At 40.8% G+C, this 25,732-nt stretch overlaps 2 protein-coding genes across 6 annotated transcripts in view; both read left to right on the top strand.

Moving 5' to 3' along the window:
* Positions 1-7,177, top strand: part of GANC (glucosidase alpha, neutral C) — a 74,673-nt gene extending 67,496 nt beyond the window's left edge. For 3 of the 5 annotated variants that reach the window (XM_027067014.2, XM_015064888.3, XM_027067011.2), the window contains exons 22-24: positions 1,177-1,289; positions 4,673-4,776; positions 5,360-7,177. In XM_027067014.2, coding sequence (XP_026922815.1) covers positions 1,177-1,289; positions 4,673-4,776; positions 5,360-5,469 — 327 coding nt within the window. In that variant the 3' untranslated portion in view covers positions 5,470-7,177. The remainder of the gene's footprint in view (positions 1-1,176; positions 1,290-4,672; positions 4,777-5,359) is intronic. The other 2 variants (XR_008299220.1, XR_008299219.1) reach the window with 1 other exon arrangement.
* Positions 7,178-15,075: 7,898 nt separating this feature from the next.
* CAPN3 (calpain 3) overlaps positions 15,076-25,732 on the top strand; it is a 49,745-nt gene continuing 39,088 nt past the window's right edge. Inside the window, exon 1 of the mRNA XM_015064887.3 lies at positions 15,076-15,693. Coding sequence (XP_014920373.2) covers positions 15,385-15,693 — 309 coding nt within the window. The 5' untranslated portion in view covers positions 15,076-15,384. The remainder of the gene's footprint in view (positions 15,694-25,732) is intronic.

The following is a 25,732-nucleotide window of genomic DNA, read 5'->3' as shown; positions in this document are numbered from 1 at the left end:
ATTCGTTACTACTTAATCTCTTTACAGGAGTAGTAGCCTTCTGAGTATGTGGTAGTATTTAAAAATGATACACCCCAGTTAGTTATGGGATGGGTGTTTCTGATGTTTTGAAACATTTCAGATTCACTGTCCAGCTTGTCTGACTTTCATGCAATTATACTTAAGAGAACTCTGAGAACTAGAAATGTTAGCAATTTCCTCTGGAGCATCATGACCTTGGTGCTCTGCAGCTTGGCCTTGATTACCACTGGACTAAATGCTCACTGGGCATAGTCAGCCTGCCACATGGATTAGCCCTAAAATTCAGTCTCCTCTAAGAGGGTACCTGTATCTACGCAACATTTCAGCAACACCGACCCCACACAATGACTTTTGTTCTCATCAGATGGCTCAAACAACTAAAATTTCCTGGGGTAAAGCTTAGAAGGATCCAGAATTTGTATGTCCTTTTCAGAAGATCTTTTGAGCCAAATGAAACCTATAGCAGATTCCTTTCTTATCCTTTTGCCCAAATACACTTCCAACACAAATTCTTACTCTTGCACAAATATTATAAAATAATTAAACTTTATTTTTCTTACATCTTTCTTTTCCATGTACTTCACTTAGACATGTCTTCTTGGACCAAACTATGAGTCTCAGACCACAGAATAAATACAAGAGACTCGAGATCCACAGCACATCAAACATTGTCAATAACAATAAACTGCCATATGGAGTGCTGTGACATTGTTTGACATGCCAAAGGGGTCCTCCTACTGAAATGAAGAAGGAACTTCCATTGTCTAAATGGAGGGTTTCTAAAGATAGCTGATCTCCTCCATTATATACTACATTTTTTTTAGCTTCATTTTATTGCGTGAACTTTTCTTGACCTGTCGTCTCATTTTAAGATACTATTTTCAAAGAAGCCACCTGTGCCACTGACCATATTTCGTAGTTTAAATTTTTTTCAGCAAGGTCTCTTTGTGCTCCTCTTATGTGACTTCCTTATTCATATTAATTCACCAATGGGCACTGAATGTATATATTTGTATGACTACATTGTGCAGCTTGAATAGTAAGCTTTTGTTTAATAAAATTTTTCACAGATTTTTTAATCACTCTAGTGGGTGACATTCTTTTCCTAGTAAGCTATTATATAAGCAGATTCTCTCCCTATGATTCACTCTCCAGGGTTCTGCCGTGGGTGAACTCTATCTCGACGATGGCCATTCATTCCAGTACCTCCACCAGAAGCAATTCTTGCATAGGAAGTTTTCATTCTTTTCAGGTGTTTTGACCAACAGGTAATAGCAGCTAAAAAGCTGTGTGCTTTCTTAAATAAATTATGCTAGCCTCAAAAGCACAGCTGTTGTTTTAAGGTACTATTTAAAGAAAGTAATGATGAAGGCCATTTGTGGAGTATTTTTCTTTTTTTTTTTTAGCTTCACTAAGATATAGTTGACAAATAAAAATGTAATGTATTTAAAGTGTACAAGATGGTGATTTGCTGTATGTATATACTGTAAAAGGATTCCCACCATCAAGTTAATTAACTCACCCATCACCTCACATATTTACCTTTTTTGGTTTGTTTGTTGTTTTGTTCTGTTTTAGTGAGAACACTTAAGTTCTACTCTCTTGGCAAATTTCAATTATAGGATATAGTATTGTCAACTATGGTCACCATCTTATATGTTAGATCCTGAGACCTTATTCATCTTATAACTGAAAGTTTGTACCCTTTAACCAGCCTCTCTTTCCGTTTGCAAATAGAAACAATTTTACTACTTCCTTTCCAATTTGGATGCCTTTTATTTCTTTTTCTTGCCTAACTGCTCTACCTCGGGTGTCCAGTACTATGTTGAACAAAAATGGTGAGGAGTCGGCATCCTTGTCTTCTTTCTGATCTTGTTTCAGCTTTTCTCCACTGAGTATGATGTTAGCTGTGCACTTGTCAAAACAGCTTTTATTATGTTGAGATACATTCATTCTGTACTCAATTTGTTGAGAATTTTTATCATGAAAAGCTGTTGAATTTTTTCCAATGCTGCTTCTATATCTACTGAAATAAGCATATTATTTTTATCCTTCTTTTGTTAATGTACTGTATCACATTTATTGACTTGCCAATGTTGAAGCATCTCTCTATCCTAGGGATAAATCCCACTTCATCATGGTGTCTGATCCTTTGTTGAGGAATTCTGCATCTGTGTTCATCAAGGATATTGGCCTGTCATTTTCTTTTCTTATAAGTATCCTTGCTAGCTTTGGTAGTGTTCCACTCTTTGGAAGAGTTTGCAAAGGACTGATAATTCTTTAAATGTTTGATGGAATTCAATAGCAAAGCCATCTGGTCCTGGACTTATCTTTGTTGGCAGTCTTTTATTACTGATTCACTATCCTTACTAGTAATTGACCTGTTCAGATTTTCTATTTCTTCATGATTCAGTATTGGTAGCTTGTATGTTTCTAGGAATTTATCCATTTCTTCTTATCCACTTTACTGGTGTGTAATTATTCCTAGTAGTTTCTTATGATCCTTAGTGTTTCTGAAGTATCAAATGTAACGTCTCCTCTTTCATTTCTTATTTTATTTATTTATTTATTTATTTAAATTCTAGTATAGTTAACATATAGTGATATGTTAGTTTCTGATTGTACTTACTTGAGTCCTCTTTTTGTTGGTGAGTCTAGCTAAAGATTCGTCTATTTTGTTTATGTTTATTTTTCTAATGTAAGTAATCTCTACATCCAAGGTGAAGCTCAAACTCACAACCCTAAAATCAAGAGTCACATGCTTTACTGACTGAGCCAGCCAGGTGCCCCAGCTTATTTATTTGTTTTTTAATTATCTCTTAGTTTCATTGACCTCATATTGTCTTCTTAGCCTCTGTTCCATTTATTTTCACTCTGACCTTTGTTATTTCCTTCCTCCTACCTTCTTTGGGCTTAGTTTGTTCTTCTTTTTATAGTTCCTTGAGGTGTAAAGTTAGATTGTTTATTTAAGGTCTTTTCTTTTTCTTAATGTAGGCATTTATTACTATAAGCTCCCCTCTTAGAATTGCTTTTGCTGCATCTTGTAAGTTTTGATATGTTGTGTTTCCATTTTACTTTGTCTAAGATACTTTATTTCCCTTTTGATTTCTCTTTGACACATTGTTTAGGAGCATGTTATTTAATCTCCAAGTATTTGTGACTTTTCCAGTTTTCTTCTTGTGATTGATTTCTACTCTCCTACTATTAGGGTTAGAAAAGATGCTTGATATAATTTCAGTCTTTTTAAATTTGTTAAGACTTATTTTGTATTCTAACATATGATCTATCCTGGAGAATGTTCCATGTGTGCTTGGGAAGAATATGTATTTTGCTGCTACTGAATGGAATGTTCTATATATATCTATTAAGTCTATTTGGTCTAACATGTAGTTTAAGTCCACGTTTTCCTTATTGGTTTTCTGTCTGGATGATCTATCCATAGTTGAAAGTGGGGCACTGAAGTCCCCTGCTATTACTGTATTGCTGTCTATTTCAACCTTCAGATCTACTAATATTTGCTTTATATATTTAGGTGTTCTGATATCGGGTGCATAAATATTTACAAATGTTATAACCTCTTAGTGAATTGACTCTTTTATCATTATGTAATGATCTTTGTTGTCTCTTATTACAGTTTTTGGCATAAAGTCTGTTTTGTTTGATATAAACATAGCTAGCTCTGCCTTTTTTTGATCTCCATTTGCATGGAATATCATTTTTAATCCCTTCATTTTCCTTCTGTATGTTTCCTTAAAGCTGAAGTGGGTCTCTTATAGGCAGCATGTAGCTGGGTATTGACTTTTTAACCACTCAGCAGCTGTGTCTCTATTGATTGGAGAATTTAGTTCAAATACACTTGGAGTAATTATTGATAGGTGGTTTGAGGGCTCATGTCTCAGGTGGGAGGCCTTAAAACTGGGGTACTAGAAGTGTGGTCCAAACCCTTCACTCTTCAGGGAGAAGTTGGGATTTGGGAGTTCCCCTTCCACTTGTATGACACTGTCCTGGGGATAGGGAGTGAGAGTGTGTCTTAGCCTTTCCTACCTGTTTCGATGTGGGTATTTTTGCAGTCACTCAATGTATGGGAGTCACTCAGGTAGTTTCTGCATCTCCAGAAGGGAATTGCTCCACCTGTAACTTTACATTCAGTATCTCCATGAAAGGAGGGAAATTCAGGGACCTCTTATGTTGCCATCTTGGTCTAGAATTTCCCTGGAGTATTTTTCAGTCACTGCATGAATCTTCCTTATTGTCTCCATCTTCCTTTTCCTCCCTCTCTAAAACATAAAAAAGAATTCAATTTAAGTTCTGATTAATCCCATGTATTGCCCCATTCAACAAGTGATTAAATATCTGAGTTCTTAAAATTTGATTGCAGTGTCGAAGTCACATTTGCGACTCCAGTGTCCTTAGGTGATATCTCTCCAAATGGCTTGTCAAAGGGAGACTGGTTTGTCTACTGGTTAGGCAGTCCTCAGCGCATGGAATTATCTTTTTCCTTCTCTTCATCTTAGTAAACGTGACAACTGTATTGTTCTTGCCTCCATAGGGGAAGATGGGAGAGGAACCCACAAGGCTGGGATGTTGACCTAGTAACCAGTCCAAACCCCTATTCTCCTCCTTTTCCTAATGCCCTTTGCATCTATTCCAGTTGTGCTGACAAAAGAGGTCATCATCCCAGCAAGTGTGTGGTGGAGCGGGTCTTCGTCCTTGGCCTCAAGAAGCAGCCATCTTCTGTGACCACCCATTCATCTGGTGAGCAAACAGGTCATTTGTTTTTGTAAACATGGAATTATCTGCAGTGAAGAGATGATTAGTCCCAAAACTGATGTCGTGTGCTGAACTGAGTGGACCCTGTACTTTCTGAAATACACTGGTCAAATACCCAGGTGTCTAAAAGGAGCAAAGCCACCCTGCTTCTCCTCACCGACTGGTCTTTCCGCGAACTATAAGATGTTAACATTTTTCTAAGGGAAATTATTTGGGGCTTGAAAAATATTGTAACTTCTCTGAATATTTTGTTTAACTGTAGCTGTCTGAAGCTGCAGAGAATCGTACCCATGTTTATGGAGTTTCTTAAAAGGATATATCCTTTCTTACCTGCTGAACTTCTTTGTTCCTTACAGCTCCTTTTCCACCAATCTTGCACTCAAAATGATAGAGGGTTTAATCTTCAAAAGATTCATGGAAGTCCATGGGTAAAAGTGCTATTCAGCTGGATTTTCCTACATGGGGCTTAAGGTTTTATGACCAAGTGAGAAATATTTTATATTTGAAAGAAAGATCTTTCTCTCCTAGATATTCATCAAACTTTTCCTGCTATTGTCTTGATATTTAGACGGTAAAGAAGAGCCTGTGGTTTTTACATATTGTACCACAATGTCCACCCTGAGCCTGGAGAAGCTGTCACTGAACATCGGCGTTGACTGGGAGGTCCACATCAAATAACTGTGACGTGCACCCAGTGATGGGCTCAGGAAGCAGCCTGCACCTTTCAGCCTTTCCCTTGGCCTTTTCTGATATTTGTGCTGCCTGCTAATTGACTTCTCTGGCTACAATTAGCTTTCATTAGGCACCACTTTACTAACAAAAACAGGTTTCAGGTTTTACATTTTTAGAGGTACTAGGAATACTTTTTGGGTCAAACACCACCTCATCTCCTAGATGCAGGTAGCCCTGAGACTTTTATAGAGTTCATTAATCTTCCATTGCTTCTTGGATTGTGGCCCTGTGGTCAGCACTGTGGCCCAATGAGTAGCTTCTCTTTGAGCACAGCTGGATGGTTTTGTGTGTGTGTGTGTGTGTGTGTGTGTGTGTGTGTGTGTTTAAGTAAACTCTACCCTCAATGTGGGGCTTAAACTCACAACCCAGAAATCAAGAGTTACATGCTTTACGGATTGAGCCAGCCAGGCGCCCTGGATGGATTTGTTATATATGAAATGTGGGCCAAACCCACTGTTTGCGGCCCATTTGTGGAAGCTTGCCTCAGGCCATGCAGCAGGATCAGTCTGGCTACAGTGGTGAGCTACTCAGGGCCTGTCTCCAAGGGGACAGCAGCCTCTCATACCCCTCGGTCATCTTTCACCCACTTAGATGTGGGCAAAACCACCCTTTTCTGCTTGCACTGCATACGCTGAAGCAACAGGGAATTAGTCTCCCCTAAAGATTGACTCTGAAGCACAAAGGATTCTTTTCCCTGTTGTGCTTGTTGGGCTTCAAAGTTCCCAATTAATCTTCTTAAAATCCTAATGTATCTTAATTGTTTTTATTAAATACTGTTTACTGACCACAGAAGATTTGTAACATGAGTAAGCTACATTTTATAATTAATAATAACATGAACACCCATGTCCCCACAACTGAACTTCAGAAATAGAACACAGGGCTGGGATGAGGGTAAGTCAGGCACAAAAACTCTTGCCTTGGGCACAAAATTAAGGGGGTACCAAAAAAATGCAATAATCAAAATAAATAATATTTTAGTGTATTTTTCGAAATCAAAATTAATGCAAAAAATAATCCATGATGAACAAAATATCAAAATTTTAAATAAAGACAGGATCAGTACTACTAAGTTTTCTTTCTCCCTTGGTCCCCCGTATGGCTTGGCATGGGCTAAAAAGCATTAGGGAACACCAGTTCCTCCGGCTGCTTCCTGCTCTGGAGACACCAGTGCCTCTTCACTGCCTGTTACTGCATCTGTAGGGCAGCCTCGTGTGCTCAGCACGTTTTCACGTTTCCTCCACTGAGCGACTTGCCAACTGCCACCTCTGTGCCTTCTGTGCCCTGGGCCCCATTATCCACCACTTTCCCCCTTCCCATGCAGCTCTTACCATCCATTGAGGCCCAACTCAAATGCCACTTTTCCATTAAGCCTATCTAAATCCTCTGTCACCCCCGCACCCCTGGACCCATGCGCGGTTACTTTGCTCATCTCTGAAATGCTGTTCCACTTATAATGTGCGCTCTCCCAGCATCCTCAGGGCAGTCCCTTAATGTTTCAGCTTTGTCTATCTTGTTCCCCTGCTAGAGTGCATGTTCCTCGAGAGCATATTTGTCTTCTGTCTGCCAGAGCACCATTATACTTGCCTTTCAGTAACCAATGGCTACAATTAGTTAACTGATGGATTTGATTGATTAAAAAGTGAGAATTTAATGTATTTGTTTCCGATTTACTTTTCTGACAGGACTCTTCCCTCCAGATGTAGTAAACATTGTGCATTTCCTTGTGGACACATTGCATTATATCAGTTGAGATTTCAGCTTTGCACCACACCACATAGACATTCACAGATTCTTTGCTATTTCTGTAAGTCTTGCAATTCAGGAGAAAGGAAGAAGTCTACATTAGCTGAAGCCGTATTTCCCAGCTTCGAAGTTCCCTTAGCAACCTACAGTAAGACTTAACCTGAAAACTGGGTGCTTTTACCTAATACATGATGATGGTTTTTAATGGCATGTGAAGCTGAATAATTAAGACCTATCTTTAGATTAACATGTATTGCATTTATTCTTCCATGTAAAATATTTTTTGGAGAAAGGAATGAAACTGCTCTGTCTTGACGCAGAATGGTACTGAAAAGTTCTCTGAGAGTCAGAGTGGAGAGAAATACAGTCTGGGTGTTCATTGTTCTCTGCTTTTACGGCTTCTCACACTTCACCTGCCTCCTGTTTCTGCAGCTGTTACCAGAGCGTTCTGTGGGCATGGGTTGGCCTGCAGGTGTTCAGTTACCTTGTTGGTTGTGGCTAATTCTTGATGTGTGTTCTCAGGAAACTGGATTTCAAGTAAGAATTAGAATTTTCAACAGTTGGGAATGCAAGCTGGTGCAGCCACTCTGGAAAACAGTATGGAGGTTCCTCAAAAAGCTAAAAATAGAACTACCCTACGATCCAGCAGTTACACTACTAGGCATTTATCCACGGGATACAGGTGTGCTGTTTCGAAGGGACACATGCACCCCCATGTTGATAGCAGCACTATCAACAATAGCCAAAGTATGGAAAGAGCTTGAATGTCCATCAATGGATGAATGGATAAAGAAGATATGATTTTTATATATATACAATGGAGTGTTACTCGGTGATCAAAAAGAATGAAATCTTGCCAGTTGCAACTACGTGGATGGAACTGGAGGGTATTATGCTAAGTGAAATTAGAGAAAGACAAAAATCATATGACTTCACTCATATGAGGACTTTAAGAGACAAAACAGATGAACATAAGGGAAGGAAAACAAAAATAATATAAAAACAGGGAGGGGGACAAAACAGAAGAGACTTATAAATGTGGAGAACGAATTGAGGGTTACTGGAGGGGTTGTGGGAGGGGGGATGGGCTAAATGGGTAAGGGGCATTAAGGAATCTACTCCTGAAAACATTGTTGCACTATATGCTAACTAATTTGGATGTAAATTTTAAAAAATAATAAATAAAACAAGTTTAAAAAAAAGCCCCCCCCCAAAAGAATATTCAACAGAGATTGAAACAAAGCTCTCAAATGCATAATGTGCCAGGAATGAGTTGACAAATCCGTTTAAATCAGAAAGTGCCCAACAGAAAAACAGGCAAAGGTAATTCATAAAAGAAAGTAAAACAGACAAAATGAGCATGAAGAGTGCACAGCCTCAGTCATAATCAAAGAAATGATTTTTTTCCCCAACTGGCCAAGATTTAAAAAAGTGAAAATGTCCAGCACTGATATTAGTGTAGCAAATAGGCCTGCTCATGCACCATTAGTGGAATTATAAATAAGGATAATCTACCAGGATGAGTAGTTGGCAATAATATCAAAACCTTACATTTGCATTCTCTAACCCATCGATTCCACTTTAGATAAACCAGATGAATTGCTCAGAGCTCCTAATTGCAATGTGGTTTACACTGTGGACAACTACAAATGAGCTAAGTGTTCTTTAACAGGGGACTTGTTAAATATAGCCCTTTCATACTGCAGAATACTGTACAATTATTAAATAACAGCCTTAATGTATATCAACATAGAAGTATGTTTTTGTTAAATGTTTACTGAGTAATTTCATTTATGTAAACATTATCATAAACTGAAACTGAGGGACATCCTATACTCTTCAAAATGTGAAGGCCATGAAAAACAACAGGTCTGAGGAAGTGTTTCAGATTGAAGGGGGTACAAGAGAGACGTGACAACAGATATGTGATCCTGGGCTGGAATCTGGGCCTATAAAGGACATTATTGGGACAGTTGGCAAAATTTAGATGGGATCTTTGGATTACATGGTAATTTTCCTAATTTTGAGGGCTGTCCTGTGATTACATAGAAGAATTTCCTTGCTTTTAGGAAATGTATACTGAAGTATTAAAGGGTAATGGGTCATACCATCTCTAAGTTACTCTCAAATGGCTCAGAAAAAAAATTTATTTATGTCTGAGAAAGAGAGAAGGCAAAATGTATTTAAATGCTATGAGTGAAGAGTCTGGATGAAGGGTATATAGGACCTCCTTATGCTATATTTTCCACTTTGCTATAAGTTTTAAACTGTTTCAAAACAAAAAGTTGGGCCATATCTCTATAGGATCTAGCAGCTTTTAAATGTTTGCTTTCTGTTACTGTAAAAGCTTATAAGCTGTGCTATATAAAATAGGATGAAGCAAATGGATTCAAAAAAGAAGATACCTTGATTCTGATGCTGCAGACCACTTCAGAATGTTCCTCAGATCTGCTGTTCTCCACCTGAGAAGTGCTGGGCCAAGCCACGCCCTCTACTTCAGGGACATAAACAGCATCCTCTTGTTAGCTAGGATACCAAGGGGAGTTACTCAGATCTAAGGGCTGAAAGCCTTCAGCAGAAGGAAGGAGGGGGAAGGAACAAAAGCAGGGAAGGAATGTGTTTTGTTTTGCAGAACCAGCAGCCAGCCAAGGGGACTCCCCACTAGGTCTTTCACCTGATAGCCTCTTGTGCGAGCCAGTGTAGGCCAGTTTGGACTGTGGACCTGAGCAGAAGCCTCCCTGAGTTGTCCTAAAGTTAACTTTGGCTCATTATAATACCAGATCTCCTCCTATGGGCTGAGTGTTCTGCTGTTTTTCAAACATACAGCGTGTGCACTAGCATGTTGACATGTGAGTTATACACCGTTGAACCAAAATGCCTAAGAATAGAATATAAGGCTCTTAATATCTATGCAAGCCCCCTGCCCCTGCCCCCTAATACATTGAATGAAAGCTTCCTGTACTAACCCCACAGGAAGACAGTACTTTCAGAGCTATCTGTCTTCTTACTTGTCACAAGTAATACAAAGTTCTTTGTTTTCAGCACTTCCTTGGGTTGTGTTCAACTTAATGCACACCAAGCGGCAACGCCCTTGAGTTCAGTTACACTCTGAGCAGCAGGCCAGCAGCCCCTGACCCTACACACCCACACTGTGGCAGCACTATATGTTGCTTCACCACAGAGGTCTTAATTGACTGCGGGAGCTGACCAAAGAACCTTTGGAAGGGTTCACACGAAGAAATAGAATACATGTTTAGGGGGGCATTTATTTCGGGCAGATGACTAGCATCGTGGCCAGAGAAAGTCCTTCATGCATTTGGAAGGCCAGTTTGGTCACCATCCTACTCTTCCCAGATCTGAGTTATCCAGCAGATCCTGGCAGTGGTGGATCTGAGGCTGTCAGTTCCTCAAAGAAGTGATCCCAAGAAGTAGGTTCCAGTTTGGTACCAAGACATTCTCTGAGAATGCCCAAGGAGGTTGGTTGCACTTAGGATTGACCTATAGGACTAATTATGCTCCAGGCACAGCTCACTTCAGAACCAGGTGAACTTCCATGTGTCAGCATCACCAGGACCAATCCCAGATCAGGCCATCCTCCTAACTGCTCCCTAGAGGGGAAAGGGTAGATTGTTGCCAAGAGTTTGTCTTAAAGTTGCGCTGAGCCCTATATCCTGGTTAACTAAAACCAGTGAGTCAGATTGCCATAGCCTTAGAGGAGACTGCAACTCTGGAATTTTGGGCTGAGTGCAGAGTTCTTTCACTTTCTCACATCTCCTTCAGTAGCAGACTATCATAATGATAGGCAGTAGAAACACAAACACATAAATATCTGGAGCTTAATGAATTTTTGCCCATAATTGACCATCTTACCTAAGAGCCTTCTGGATAATGGAATTCCTATGACCATATCAAGCTTTCCACTCTGCTTTTAAGATTTTCACCTACCAACCCCTCTGAATGCCTTGCGTAAATTCCAGGGGCAGCACCCTAGACTAAAATAACTTCTTAGCCCGGGGCCTAGAAAGCCACCTGCAGCTCCACTGGAAACAGATTATTATATTAACCACAGACAATAGAGGCCATATAACTAGCATTCTAGGTGAAATTGGTATCTGATATCAGATCTGCCTGTCTTATGACCAACCTTGCAAAAGACTGCAGTGCCACAGAAAGGCCAGCCAGAATTCTACAGCTGCTTCTTGACAGCTGTTTCCAGCAGGGCTGTGGTATTAGATTCCTCTCCAATCAGAGTTAAGGGAAGGGGAGCCCTCACTATTTATATGCAAGGATCCAGTGTTCTTATGCCTACTTCACATATTAGAGTCCTAGTTATGCATTTAGTCACTCCCTGGAAATCAGAAAACCTGGGGTCTAGTTTGGTTCTGCACTGAACTGAGTGATCTTGGCCATGCCGTTTAATCTCTCCAGGCCTTGGTTTCCTCATCTCTTAAAGAAAAGAGATCATTTCTAAAATTCTGTGACTTTTCCATGATGTCACTGTAAAATTACGGCAGATATCTCGTGTTTCCTCAGTTGTAAAACAGCATTAATTAAACCTGCAAGGTTGTCATACAGATTTAAAATATTCTATGTGTGTGGAAAGGAAAAAATAGTAACTTTACTTTGGAGAAATGTGGTAGATACCACATTAGCCAGGTGATCAAGATTGACATCACCTGTGATAAAACACCTCTAGATCCTGTATCCCCAAATGAGAAGGGCGCATGACTTCTATGATACTCTTCCCCCAAATCCATAACCTCAGTCTAATAATATGAAAAACATCAAACTCCAGTTGAGGGACATTCTACAATGTAACTTCCAAGTACTCTTCAAAAGTACCAAGTCATGAGAGGCAAAGACTGTGGAACCATCAGAGACTGGAAGACACTGAGGAGACATTACAATGCAGTACAGGATCTTGGATCAGATCCTGTAACAGAAGAGGGAAAAAAACCATTAGTGGAAACACTATCAAATCAAAATATATCTTGTAGTTTAGTTAATACTATTTTACCAACATTAATTTCTTAGTTTTGATCATCTACCATGGTTACATAAGGTGTAAACACTAGGGGATGCCGAGCGAAAGGTATACAGAAACTCTGTACTATCCTGCAACTCTTTTGTAAATCTAAAATTACTTTAAAATTAAAAGTTTTAAAAACTATATGAAGTGGCTAGCTCACAGTGGACGCTCAATGAATGATGGGTGTTATAAGCAAATGCATTTCCTCCAATAGAGTTGAATCAAAGAAATATTTATTGGGGCACCTGGGTGGCTCAGTCGGTTGAGGGTCCGACTTCGGCTCAGGTCATGATCTCACAGTTCATGAGTTCGACCCCCGCATCGGACTCTGTGCTGACAGCTCGGAGCCTGGAGCTTGCTTTGGATTCTGTGTCTCCCTCTCTCTCTGCCCCTAACCCACTCGCATTCTGTCTCTGTGTCTTTCAAAAATAAACATTAAAAAAAAAAAAGAAATATTTATTGATGGAAAAGACAGTGATACAAAGCCATTGATTGGCCTTGTTGGTGCAAAAGAAACCATTCCAACCTCAGATAGCGTGTGACATTGCCTGAAATATGTTATAAAAGCTAGTTCTTTATCCTTTACGAGACTTCTGGGAATCGAAATGCACAGCTGTTCATTATCTGCCCTTTGTTCTTGGGCTCAGATTGGATTTCTCCCTGATGGCATGAGGCAGCTGAATAAACCTTGTGTTTGGACCCACTAATCTGAGGGGGGTTCATCCACAACGATTGATAGAGCAAAGTGAATAGCACCTTGCACTCTGTGTTTGATATTCCCATCCTGCTCTGACAATAGGCTCATCTTATCACATACTCAACTTAGTTACTAAGTTACTTAGTTAGACTGCCAAGGAAAGAAAAGTCGGCAGGTGTGTGGCCCAGAGACAGCTCCAACCACAGGGGCAAATTGACCAAGAAATTTTTATTGCATTAGCAAAGCAAGAGAAGGGTAAGAAATTTCTCCTCACAGAGGGAAATTTCATTCAACAGATATACAACACATATTTATTAAGAGCTTTCTATGTGCTTAGCCCTGAGAGTGGGATGGGGGCCCAGAGTTTACGATCTTGAGGGCAAGTGGAAAGTTCAATAAGCAGAAACAATAAAATGTGGGTGGGTGCTGAGAATTTAAGAGTATAGAGTAGGGCTGGGACTCAAGCTTTTGATGGTGGAGAAAGGAAACTCCCCCACTTTGCTTTCCATGCCACTGGGGAGTTTGAGAGTGGAGGTCAATCTCTTTAGAGGACTTTTTAGTGCAGGCAGATAGGCATGCCTCTGATTGGAGATGCTGTGACCACGTGATGCTGGGCAGACTGCACCTATCCCAGGGATGGACAAATAAATAAATCTCGTAGACTGAATGCCGACTGACTGTAATTCAACCTGATCTATTAAATTGGGGTCACCTCTAAAAACAACATTTATTGAGTGCTTAAGACAATCTTGTCACTATCTTAAATGTTCTACATAAATTAAAGTTGTTTAATTTTTATGATAACTCAGTAACAGAATGACTATGCACATACCCACTCTATAGGTGAGAGAATTGAGACACAGGAAGAAAGGAAGAGGTAACTCACCTAAAGTTACACAGGCACAGCCAGCAAGCAGCAAGCCCAGGCTTTGAAGCTCGGCCGTCAGCCTTCAGGCTGCCCTCCCATTTTCTGCCTCTCCAAAAGCAGTAGTAAAGGTCCTTGGGCATTTTCTTAGGGGACAGGGGGATGGGCTGATGGTCCCTATAAGCAGTAGCTCCAGACACAGGGCTCCTCAAAGCTGCAACCCCAGGGACGGTGAGCCTGGTAGTATTCCCTATTTCAGCTATCACTTCCCACCTTGTCTCACAGCCTCTAGCCTTGGGCTGATGAAACTGGTCATGTAGAAACAGGCATGGCTACAGTCTAGCACAAGCCTCCACTGAGCCACACGTGGAATGTAGCCGTCACCTTACGGCCTGGGTAGAAGCTACCACGGATGGGCATAAAGCAAGATGGAGGCCAAGTAGGCAATTCCCTTCCCCAGGGCCACTTGTGCTTATCCAAGAGCCCTGATACCAACTCTCTCTGGAATGACATCCCCCAAGACCTGACAGGCAACCTGATTCAGTGTCTAGTTCCACCTGCTGACTCAGATGCCTAATGTGTGCCTGCATAGTCCATACTCAGGTGTACTTTTTGTAGCAAATTTGGTCCAGTGTTTATTTTGGGGTGTGAGGAGAGATGAGAGGTGTCTAGGTCAAGTGGGCAAGAAGGACAGGGATTTTTCTCAACTGGGGACTCTGCTGAGTGGCATTTTCCACCCAGACAGTTCCAATGAACGCTGACACCATAACATTCTAGAAGAGATGCCAAACCCAACTGAATAATGTTGATATCCTAGAGTTTTAGAAACTAAAAATTATGTGCTCAAAAATATCTAAAACATTCTCCTAGAATTCAGTGTCTCACATTCAGCCTGGCTACCTTTTCTTTGATATTGTTCTCCATTCATTCAGTGGCCTATAGTTTGATGATCTATATAGGAGCCGATTCAATAACACATCAGCAGTACTTTGCTAATTTTCAGTGTTCAACTTCCTCAAGTATTCCCCTTTCATCTCCTGACAACACCAGCACTTAATGACAACCCAGAAATGTTCCTATTCAGGTCCTTCTGTGTCCACCACGTAGTCTGCCTGCACATAGCTTCTTTTGCTCTCATACTCATAATCTTTCTTCATGCCTATTTTTAGTTTTCTTGGCTCAAGCTTCTCCAAGCCACTGAAACACAGCCCTCACTCTCTCTCTCTCCCTCTCTCCCTCTGGCATGCATGCTGCCGGTAGGAGCCCCCAGGTAAACACTCCTGCAGAAACCCTTTAGTGCTCCTTCCTCAGGAAAACCTATTTCTTCCGGATCACAGCTCAGCTTTTAAGATGGACATAAGCTGGATGACCTTCTGATGGGCTTTGAGCTTTGAATTTGGATGTGGACATTTTCTCTCAGATGACAGAATCACTCCAACTTCCCCTTTGCCGTTGCTTCCTTTCCTTGAAGGTAGTTCTATCTTGTTTTCTTTAAAAAACCTTTTCCTTCCAAATTTGCCTGCCATGCCAACCGTCATTAGCGCATCTGTGGCCCCACGGACAGGGGCTGAGCCCAGGTCCCCGGGACCAATTCCCCAGCAGGGCCAAGGCAAGACCACCGAGGCCGGGGGCGGAAACCCAAGTGGCATCTATTCAGCCATCATCAGCCGCAATTTTCCCATTATCGGAGTGAAAGAGAAGACATTTGAGCAGCTTCACAAGAAGTGTCTAGAAAAGAACGTTCTTTATCTGGATCCCGAGTTCCCACCAGATGAGACCTCTCTCTTTTACAGCCAGAAGTTCCCCATCCAGTTCATTTGGAAGAGACCTCCGGTGAGTAGCTTGCTGGTTGCCCGTTGGGCTTTTTCCCCTCCTAGAAGTCCTCCCACTCAGCACCTCCCCGCAGCCCCACGGTGCACATGGGCGCTGGGGGAAGGGTCCTGGCAGAGGCTCCCCAGGGCTCTGCCCTCCACTGAGGCCGAGCCCATTCTCACTCTCTTGCTCTCTTTTCCTAAAAAACATCTTGCTTTCTATAAAAGAAATTGAAATTCAGTGTAATCCAGCCTATAAAAGTAAATAGCCCTTTCCCAGAACAACAACAACAACAAATTCTTTGTAAGAGTCCTTCAACTTCTAGGGCTAAAATCACAACGAATGACATCTTTAGTCTGCCAGCAGCCATGACTTTCTGCAACAGAGAAGCCCCAGAAAGAGGAGAGGAGCTGGCAAAGATCACTTTTTCATGCATAGAGTGTTAGGATTAGAAGGAGAAACCCTAGCAGTCGGTTTCGTCCACATACTTCGCCTCACACATGAGAAAATAAAGGCGGACAGAGAAAAGTACATCCAGAGCGAGCATGACAGCCCTGAATAAAATCCTTTCTCTTTAGGTAACTCTTCCAGCCTCTGGATTTCATGTACAGTGATCCACCAGAAAGAAAAGCATATCCTCTTGCCTCCCTTCTCTGATCAGACCGCCCTGATTAATTCAAGAAATATTTATTGGGCATTGGTAGGGCTGGAATGCAGGCAAGCAACAAGGGAGACAAAAGACAAGGGATAAAAAAGACAAGAAGTCCTGCTCCCCTGGAGCCTAGAGTCCTGAAGGGAAGGCTGTCAGGAGACAGCGTTCTGGGTACAGTGAGCTCAAAAGGCAAGAACTAACCTTCCCTGAGGAGATCCTTTAAGCTGAGGCCCCGAGCTATTCATTAACTTAATCAAGTGACACTGAAGTCCTATTCATTAGCCACGTTTTTCTTTATAACCTGAGATGAAACATCCAACAACCCTGTTCTCAGCCGCTGGGTTCCCCCAAGGGCTCTTTTCCTCTCCCGGGAGCCCTGTGGTAAGGCCTGTGACTATCCTGAATTCTCTCCTTAGAAGAAAGTACTGGAAAGAACTTCATTCTCCAGCCCAGTCACCGCCCTGCTGCCAGAGCACTGGGATATGTCCCATCCCTGTTGAAGTATCTTCCGTGACACCGTTCTCCCCTCCACCCATGCCTTCGGGATAACTCCAAACTCCTGAGCTGAGCTTTCAGCCCTTTTCAGGCTGGCACCCTCTCCCCCGGATGGTGACACACTCAGCTCCTCTGTTGTTCCAAGTCTCCTCAGACCTCAAGGCCTTTGCTCATGCTCTCTGTCTGGAATGCCCTTGTTTTTTGTTTTGTTCTATTTTGCTTATTTTAATATAATTTATTGTCAAGTTGACTGACATGCAGTGTATACAGTGTGCTCTGGGTTTTGGGGGTAGATTCCCATTATTCATTGCTTACATACAACACCCAGTGCTCATTGCAACAAGTGCCCTCCTCAATGCCCATCACCCATTTTCCCCTCTACCCTGCTACCCCCATCAGCCCTCAGTTTGTGTTTAAGAGTCTCTTATGCTTTGCCTCCCTCCCTCTCTGTTTGTAACAAGTTTTCCCCCCTCCCTTTCCCCCACGTCTTCTATTAAGTTTCTCAAGTTCCACATATGAGTGAAAAGTGGAATGCCCTTGTTTTTATCTGATTTGCTCCTCCTCACCCTCTCTCCAGTGCTCAGGTGTCACTTTCTTCAGGCTTTCACATGTCTGTTCCCTACCTGATAACAGGACCTATTCCTATTCAACGCTGGACCCCAGTAGTCAGAGAAGGGCCAGGCCCACAGTGCGTACTCAGCTGCTGGTGGTGAATGAAAACTCACATCTGAGGGCACTGACCACCAAGAGATAAGGACAGCCAGCATTCCAAGGCTGGGGGTTCCTAAAAGCCTTTTCTAATATTACTACAGAGAAAAAAAACCCAAAAACCTTACAAATATTGCTTTTAGTGAAATTATTGGTGGCTTTTAGTCTTAAGAGCTATACTTGCATTTTGATAAAAATGCTACCAGGGTCTATTATGCTCTAGGCACTACTTCAGTCCTAAAACAGATACTGCCATTGTCAGTGTGACATTAGGGGCACCAAAAGACCTCTTTCCAACTGTGCTCCTACCACCAACACCCCCTCACATACAGTTGAAGTGATTAAAGTCCAGAAAGGAAAATCACACAAGTTGACTGAAATTGAAAGAGTGAAACGATCCCGGAACTTTCTGAAGTGTAAAGCACTTATTGGAAACGTCAGTTTTCCCTGCATTCCATAGATGTAGTGACCTTTGTCAGGTTTGAGTAGTCTGAAATGGAGACTATGTCCTACGAGAGACCATTCCTGCTTTCACTATCTGAGGCACAGAATCACTGAAAGCCAATCTGAGCTTTTCTTCATAATCAAGTTTTACTTGTTACAGTTAGATGGTGGTGGTGGTGGTGATAAGGGGAGAATTATTCAGGCCAGCTACAATTCTAGCTAAGATGATGCTGCACTTTCAGCTTTACCCTCTTAAAAGAAGAGACACCCAGGCCACCTGTCTGGGCACACCTATAATCTCTTTTCACTCGCCTGTGAGTGCTACCCTCACTGCCTTGCCTCTTCTATTGGGGAGCTTTGTGCATTGTGTCTCGAGGTCAAGCTATCTGATTCCTCTTGCCCCTATTTCTAGAATCAGAAAGCAAACAAACCATACAATACTTCCCAATTGTTGAGCCAGATTTTCTTGATGACAAACCCCTGGACAGAAGAGAATGGGCTTCTAGAACAGGGCTTCTGGGAAACTGATTACTCTTGCCCAATTTCATCAGGGAAATGCAAATCAAAACCAATGAGATATCACTTTGTCAGAATGGCTAAAACCTAGAAGACAATAAATAACAAATGTTGGTGAGGATGTGAAGAAAAGAGAACCCTTGAGCACTCTTGGTGGGAATGCAAATTGGTGCAGCCACTATGGAAAACACGTTCCTCAAAAAATTAAAAATAGAAATATCATACAATCCAGTAATTCCACTACTGGGTATTTTTCCAAAGAAAACAAAAACACTAATTTGAAAAGATATACGCACCCCTATGTTTATTGCAACATTATTTACAATAGCCAAGATATGGCAGCAACTCAAGTGTCTATCAATAGATAAATGGATAAGGAAGATGTGGTATATATGTACATATACATATATATACATATTGTGTATACATATATATACATATTGTGTATATATACGTATATATACATATTGTATATATATATACGTATATATACATATTGTATATATATATATACACACATACACACACACACACACACACACACACATATATATATATATATATATATATATATATATATATACACACATATACACAATAGGCCATAAAAAAGAATGAGATCTTGCCGTTTGCAACAACATGGATGGACCTAGAGAGTATAATGCTAAGTGAAATAAGTCAGACAGAGGAAAATACCGAATGATTTCCCTGAAATGTGGAATCTAAAAGACAAAACAAATGAACAAAGAAAGAAACAAAGAGACACATAAACAAAAAAAGAACAAACTGGTGGCTACCATAGGGGAAGAGAGTTAGGGGATGGGTGAAATAAAGGGGATTAAGGGGTAAAAACTTCCAGTTATAAAATAAATAAGTCATGGAGATAAAAAGTACAATGTAGAGGATATAGTCAATAAGATTGTAATAATGTTGTTTGGTGACAGATGGTGACTGCACTTAACAAAGTGAACACTGAGTAACGTATAGAATTGTTGAATCAATATGTTGTACACCTGAAACTAATATAACACTGTATGTTAGTTACACTTCGATACAAAGAAAAAGCCCAAAATAATAATAAATAAATCATTAAACTTTTCAGGTTAAGTCCTGTTAACCACTACAAAAACATCTTTGATTTTTTTTTAAAGATATTTACAAGCATGCTTAACAAAATGTGAATCCTTAACATGTCAGACTCTAACTGTTCTCTTCATGAGGAAAACTCATAAGGAAAAATCAGTAAGATTCTTATAATTACAGAAAGGATAATTTCTCTCTAGGAGGGACATGATTGTTGTTTAATGGGGAAAAAAAGAGGGAAAAATGCTAGTTTATTTACAAGAGGAAGGGAGCTAGAACAGAAACCAAAATGGGGTGGGGGGAAGCAACAGGGCAGAAGGCCACACACTCCAATGTCATCCCTCCACTTGACCTGACACTCAAAGGCATCTTTACTCATGAACTTGTGACATGCCTGAGGCAAGTAAAAAGTAACTTTTTGGTAAAGGGGGAAGTTAGTGTCTTGAGTTACACAGGCAGAATGAGCCAACACACCCAGAAGTCAGAGTGTGGAAAGCACAGGAGTGGGGAAAGAGAGAGGCATCTAGAATCAAACTGCCAGGAACCCACTGAACTGTGGTGGGGGGGAAAAGGCTCTGCCCTCTCAGAGCCTATGAGGTGGGGGTTCAAGATCTCCAAAGAACTGTGAGACCCCAACTAACACTTGGGAAGTGGTCTGCTTACAAGAAGCTGACACATGGTGAAGCCACTGTCGAAAACAGTATGGAGCTTCCTCAAAAAGTTAAAAATAGAACTACCCTATGATCCAACAATCACACTACTGGGTATTTACCCAAAGAATATGAAAACACTAATTCAAAGGGATACATGCCCCCCTATGTTTACTGCAGCATTATTTACAATAGCCATGTTATGGAAGCAACCCAAGTGTCCATCGATAGACAAATGGATAAAGAAGAAGTGGTATATATGTACAATGGAATATTATTCAGCCATAAAAAAGAATGAAACCTTGCCATTTGCAACAACATGGATGGAGCTGGGGAGTATAATGCTAAGCAAAAACAGTCAGAGAAAGACAAATATCACATGATTTCACTCACATGTGGAATTTAAGAAACAAAACAAATGGGTAAAGGGGGAAAAAGAGAGAGACAAATTAAGAAACAGATTGGTACTTACAGAGAACAAACTGATGGTTACCAGGTGGGTGGGGGGATGGGTGAAAAAGGTGATGGGGATTAAGGAGTTAACTTGTGATAAGCACCAGGTGGTCTAGGGAATTGCTGAATCACTATATTATATTATATATTATATGTTTATATAATATGTAGTAATATATAAGTATAATATATAATTTATATATATGATGTATAAATAATATATTATTATAAATATAAAATATTTATTATAAATATAATTATCATAAATTAAAATATAATTATGAAAATTATTGTTATGAATATAAAAATATAAGTAATATATAATATATAACAATAATAAATAATAACTATATTATATACCTGATAATAACACTTAATATAGTTAATACTGTATGTTAACTGGAATTATATTTTTAATATGAAATTTAATGTCAAACTGGTTTCCATACAACACCCAGTGCTCATCCCAACAGGTGCCCTCCTCAATACCCATCACCCACCCTCCCCTCCCTCCAATCCCCATCAACCCTCAGTTTATTCTCAGTTTTTAAGAGTCTCTTATGGTTTGGCTCTCTCCCTCTCTAACTTTTTTTTTCCCCTTCCCCTCCCCCATGGTCGCCTGTTAAGTTTCTCATGATCCACACAAGAGTAAAAACATATGGTATCTGTCTTTCTCTGTATGAATTATTTCACTTAGCATAATACTCTCCAGTTCCATCCACGTTGCTACAAAGGCCCTATTTCATTCTTTCTCATTGCCAAGTAGTATTCCATTGTGTATATAAACCACAATTTCTTTATCCATTCATCAGTTGATGGACATGTAGGCTCTTTCCATAATTTGGCTATTGTTGAAAGTGCTGCTATAAACATTAGGGTACAAGTGCCCCTATGCATCACTTCTGTATCCCTTGGGTAAATTGCTAGCAGTGCTATTGCTGGGTCATAGGGTAAGTCTATTTTTAACTTTTTGAGGAACCTCCACACTGTTTTCCAGAGCGGCTGCACCAGTTTGCATTTGCCACCAACAGCGCAAGACGGTTCCCGTTTCTCCACATTCTGTCCAGCAACTATAGTCTTCTGTAGTCATCTGTAGTTCATTGTAGCCACTCTGACTGGCGTGAGGTGGTATCTCAGTGTGGTTTTGATTTGTATTTGTATTTGATTTGTATTTCCCTCATGAGGAGTGACATTGAGCATCTTTTCATGTGCCTGTTGGCCATCTGGTTGTCTTCTTTAGAGAAGTGTCTATTCATGTTTTCTGTCCATTTCTTCACTGGATTATTTGTTTTTCAGGTGTGGAGTTTGGTGAGTTCTTTATAGATTTTGGATACTAGCCCTTTGTCCAATAAGTCATTTGCAAATATCTTTTCCCATTCCATTGGTTACCTTTTAGTTTTGTTGATTGTTTCTTTTGCTGTGCAGAAGTTTTTTATCTTGATGAGGTCCCAATAGTTCATTGTTGCTCTTAATTCCCTTGCCTTTGGAGACGTGTCAAGTAAGAAATTGCTGCGGCTGAGGTCAGAAAGGTCTTTTCCTGCTTTCTCCTCTAGGGTTTTGATGGTTTCCTGTCTCACATTCAGGTCCTTTAACCATTTTGAGTTTATTTTTGTGAATGGTGTAAGAAAGTGGTCTAGTTTCATTCTTCTGCATTTTGCTGTCCAGTTCTCCCAGCACCATTTGTTAAAGAGACTGTCTTTTTTCCGTTGGATATTCTTTCCTGCTTTGTCAAAGATTAGTTGGCCATACATTTGTGGGTCCAATTCTGGAGTCTCTATTCTATTCCATTGGTCTATGTGTCTGTTTTTTGTGCCAATACCATGCTGTCTTGATGATTACAGCTTTGTAGTGGAGGCTAAAAACTTGAAAAGCCCAAACAAGGGGGCCCCTGGGTGGCTTGGTTGACTGGGTGTCCAACTCTTAGTTTTGGCTCAGGTCATGATCCCAGGGTCATGGGATCAAGCCCTGCATCAGGCTCCACACTGAGGGTAGAACTTGCTTAAGATTCTCTCCCTTTTCCCCTTACCCACTCACTCTCTCAAAACAAACAAACAAAAAGAGGGAAGCTGACACTTGCTTTACCATTTCATCCAAACTTCAAGTCTAAATAATCACCATCAGAACTTTATTAATAGAAGTTTATTATATTCCCCCAGAATACTGGGAAGATAGCATTAAAACTCCTATCAAAAACTCCTTATAAATTTTAGTATTGTTTGGGATCTTTGGAAACTTTTTCTTTCAGCCATTCCATTTCAAAGTTTCTTTCCTGATGTTAAGATTTTGAAGGGAAAACAGATGCTCCCAGCTCCTTCAATAACCTGCCTATCGTTAGTACCTTTCACAGTGTGAAAGTGCATCCTCATTTCTAGCCAGAACTTTTCTGGCCACAATTTTTGCCCCTTATCTCTGGTCTGATCCAGAAGACAGTGAAACAGTCAGCAGATTTCCTGTACGTAGAAATTCTCCCTGTTCATCAATAATCTCATCCTTCTTTTAATTGTTTCAGACCAAATAGTTATAAACCTCCCCTAACCTTCCCCTGTAATATGGTTTTTCCAGCACTGGAGGTGTCAGTGCTGTGATCTGTATACAGTCGATCCTCATTACTCCTGGGTTCTGTATTTGTGAATTCCCCTACTCACTAACATTTCTTTGTAACCCCAAATCAGTCTCCAAGGTGCTTCTGTGGTCATCTGCAGACATGTGTAGGGCAGTGAAAATTTTGAGTCGCCCTCCACGCACATTCCCAGATGAAATCAAGGGGACAGTCGGCCTTCTCAGCTTAGCTCTCACACTGTAAACAGGCGTCCTTTTCATAGTCTACACAGTGCCACGTTTTTCACATTTTTGCACTTCTTGTTGGTGATTTCTCTGTTTAAAATGTAAAGTGCTTTCTCATGTTCCTAATGCAAGAAGGCTGGGGTGTGCCTCAGGGAGAAAATATATGTGTTAGATAAGCTTCATTAATGCTTGAGTTGGTTGTGAGGGCAATGTTAATGACTCAATAAAATATATTAAATAAGGTGTCTTTAAACAGAAACACACTTAAGAGTGTGTATTGATCAGTTGATTAAAATGTGACTAGAGGGTCACAGGAATCTAATTCTGTATTTCCTCCAGGAGCAATGGTTCAATATTCACTAATTCAGCATTCACAGGCACCTCATAGAACATAACTACCATAAATAACGAGAATCGACTGTAATTCTTATGTTCTCTGCATTCTTAAATATCACAGCTTGGGACAATACCCTACTAAGGGTATGATTAGTAGTAAACATTGCAACATGTTTTTATTTTTTAATGTTTATTTATTTTTGAAAGACAGACAGACTGCGAGAAGGGGAGGGGCAGAGAACAAGGATATAGAATCTGAAGCAGCTCCAGGCTCTGAGCTATCAGCACAGAGCGTGACATGGGGCTCAAACTCACAAACCACGAGATCCTGACTGGAGCCAACGTCAGAGGCTTAACCGACTGAGCCATCCAGGCACCCTACATTGCAACATGTTTTAATCCATTACAGTCATGACTTTCTTGATGCTCAAATTGTCCCATCTTTGGCCAGTGGGAACCCCCTATAAATTTCCTATATCATTTGACATGACCCCATTAATCTTAAACAGATTTCTTGTTTTCTGGCCACAACAGAATGTCCCAGGCTCATCTTGTACATTTCTTGCCCCAGACGTAGAACAATTTATTTTTTCAAGCAGCCTGGCTCCTTTCAGTCTGAAATGAAGCTGAAGGAAGTTGTAAAATGTGGAGGAGAGCTGACCACTGACTCTTGAGGACCCAGAGCTTGGCCACTGCTTCAGTGCTCAGAAGATGAAAGTTTTCTGACAATGTGTGGTGACACCAGAGGTCTCTTGCTCTGATGGCCCCTTCCGTGTGCCCCATCGCTTGTGTAACTAACACTCTCCATGTGTATGTTCCCAGCCAGGGGGGTCACCTGGCCTGCACTACTCAACTCTGAGAAGAAGAAACCCTAGGTTGGCAAAAAATAAAATTACTCCCTTCCAATGTGGAATGAGAGGGAAGAAACAGAACTACAGGAAAACCCAGGCTGTGTGCAGTGAGCCCTCTGTTCCAGGGCTGAGGGCTCAGTCACTGGCTACGCAGCTTCTCCTCTCAGGGATATTACTTATCTTTCCCATAAATCCGGCTCAGGAGGTCTGCTTGTAATATGATTTAGATGTGTCATCTTCTGTCAGTTTCGAAGAAGTGGGATCACTGGGCTAGACACAAAGAGGAAGACCTGAGGGCGTCGTGCAGAGTAGTTAAGGAAACTAAATTTAGGGGTGCCTGGGTGGCTCAGTCGGTTGAGCATCCGACTTCAGCTCAGGTCATGATCTCATGGTTCATGAGTTCAAGCCTCACATCTGGCTCTCTGCTGTCAGTGTGGAGCTCGCTTCAGATCCTCTGTCCTTCTGTCTCTCTGCCCCTCCCTTGCTCATGCGCGCACGCTCTCTCTCTCAAAAATATATAAACATTAAAAAAAAAAACAAACTAAACTTAGAACCAAATAAACCTGTGTCTGGACTCTGGTTCTGCCACTAGCAAGTCACATAAATAGAATGTTTAGAAGTTTATATTAAGAAATACCCTTAAGAGAGGGAAAAGGCAATTCATGAGGTGGGAAAAAATACTTATAGCACATCTAACCAATAAGCAATCAATAGCCAAAGAATGCCGACAATTCAAGTTGAAAAAGACAAACTCAATAGAAAAATTAGCAAAAGACAGGTATTTCATGAACAGAGAGTAACAAAAGATCAAGAAATACATGAACATATGAAAGATGTTCTGCTTAGGAAGAACACAGTGATGTTCTCATCGTGTGGCTATTCTGAACTAGCAGCCTTAAAGTCCTGGTAGGTGCTCAAGGTAAGGTAGCAATTACTATGAGTGGAGGCAGCAAAGGACAGGAGCATAACACAGTGATGGGGAAAGCACATGCTTTCAAATCAGACAAACTTGATTCAAATCCCAGCTCCACCTCTTAGCGAGGTGACCTCCAGCAGGTTACTGACCATTTTTGGGTCTCAGTTTCCTC

Source organism: Acinonyx jubatus, chromosome B3 (genome assembly GCF_027475565.1).
Source record: "Acinonyx jubatus isolate Ajub_Pintada_27869175 chromosome B3, VMU_Ajub_asm_v1.0, whole genome shotgun sequence".
NCBI lineage: Eukaryota > Metazoa > Chordata > Mammalia > Carnivora > Felidae > Acinonyx > Acinonyx jubatus.
The sequence above is the reverse complement of the archived record's forward strand: the minus strand, read 5'-3'. Positions and strand labels throughout refer to the sequence as shown.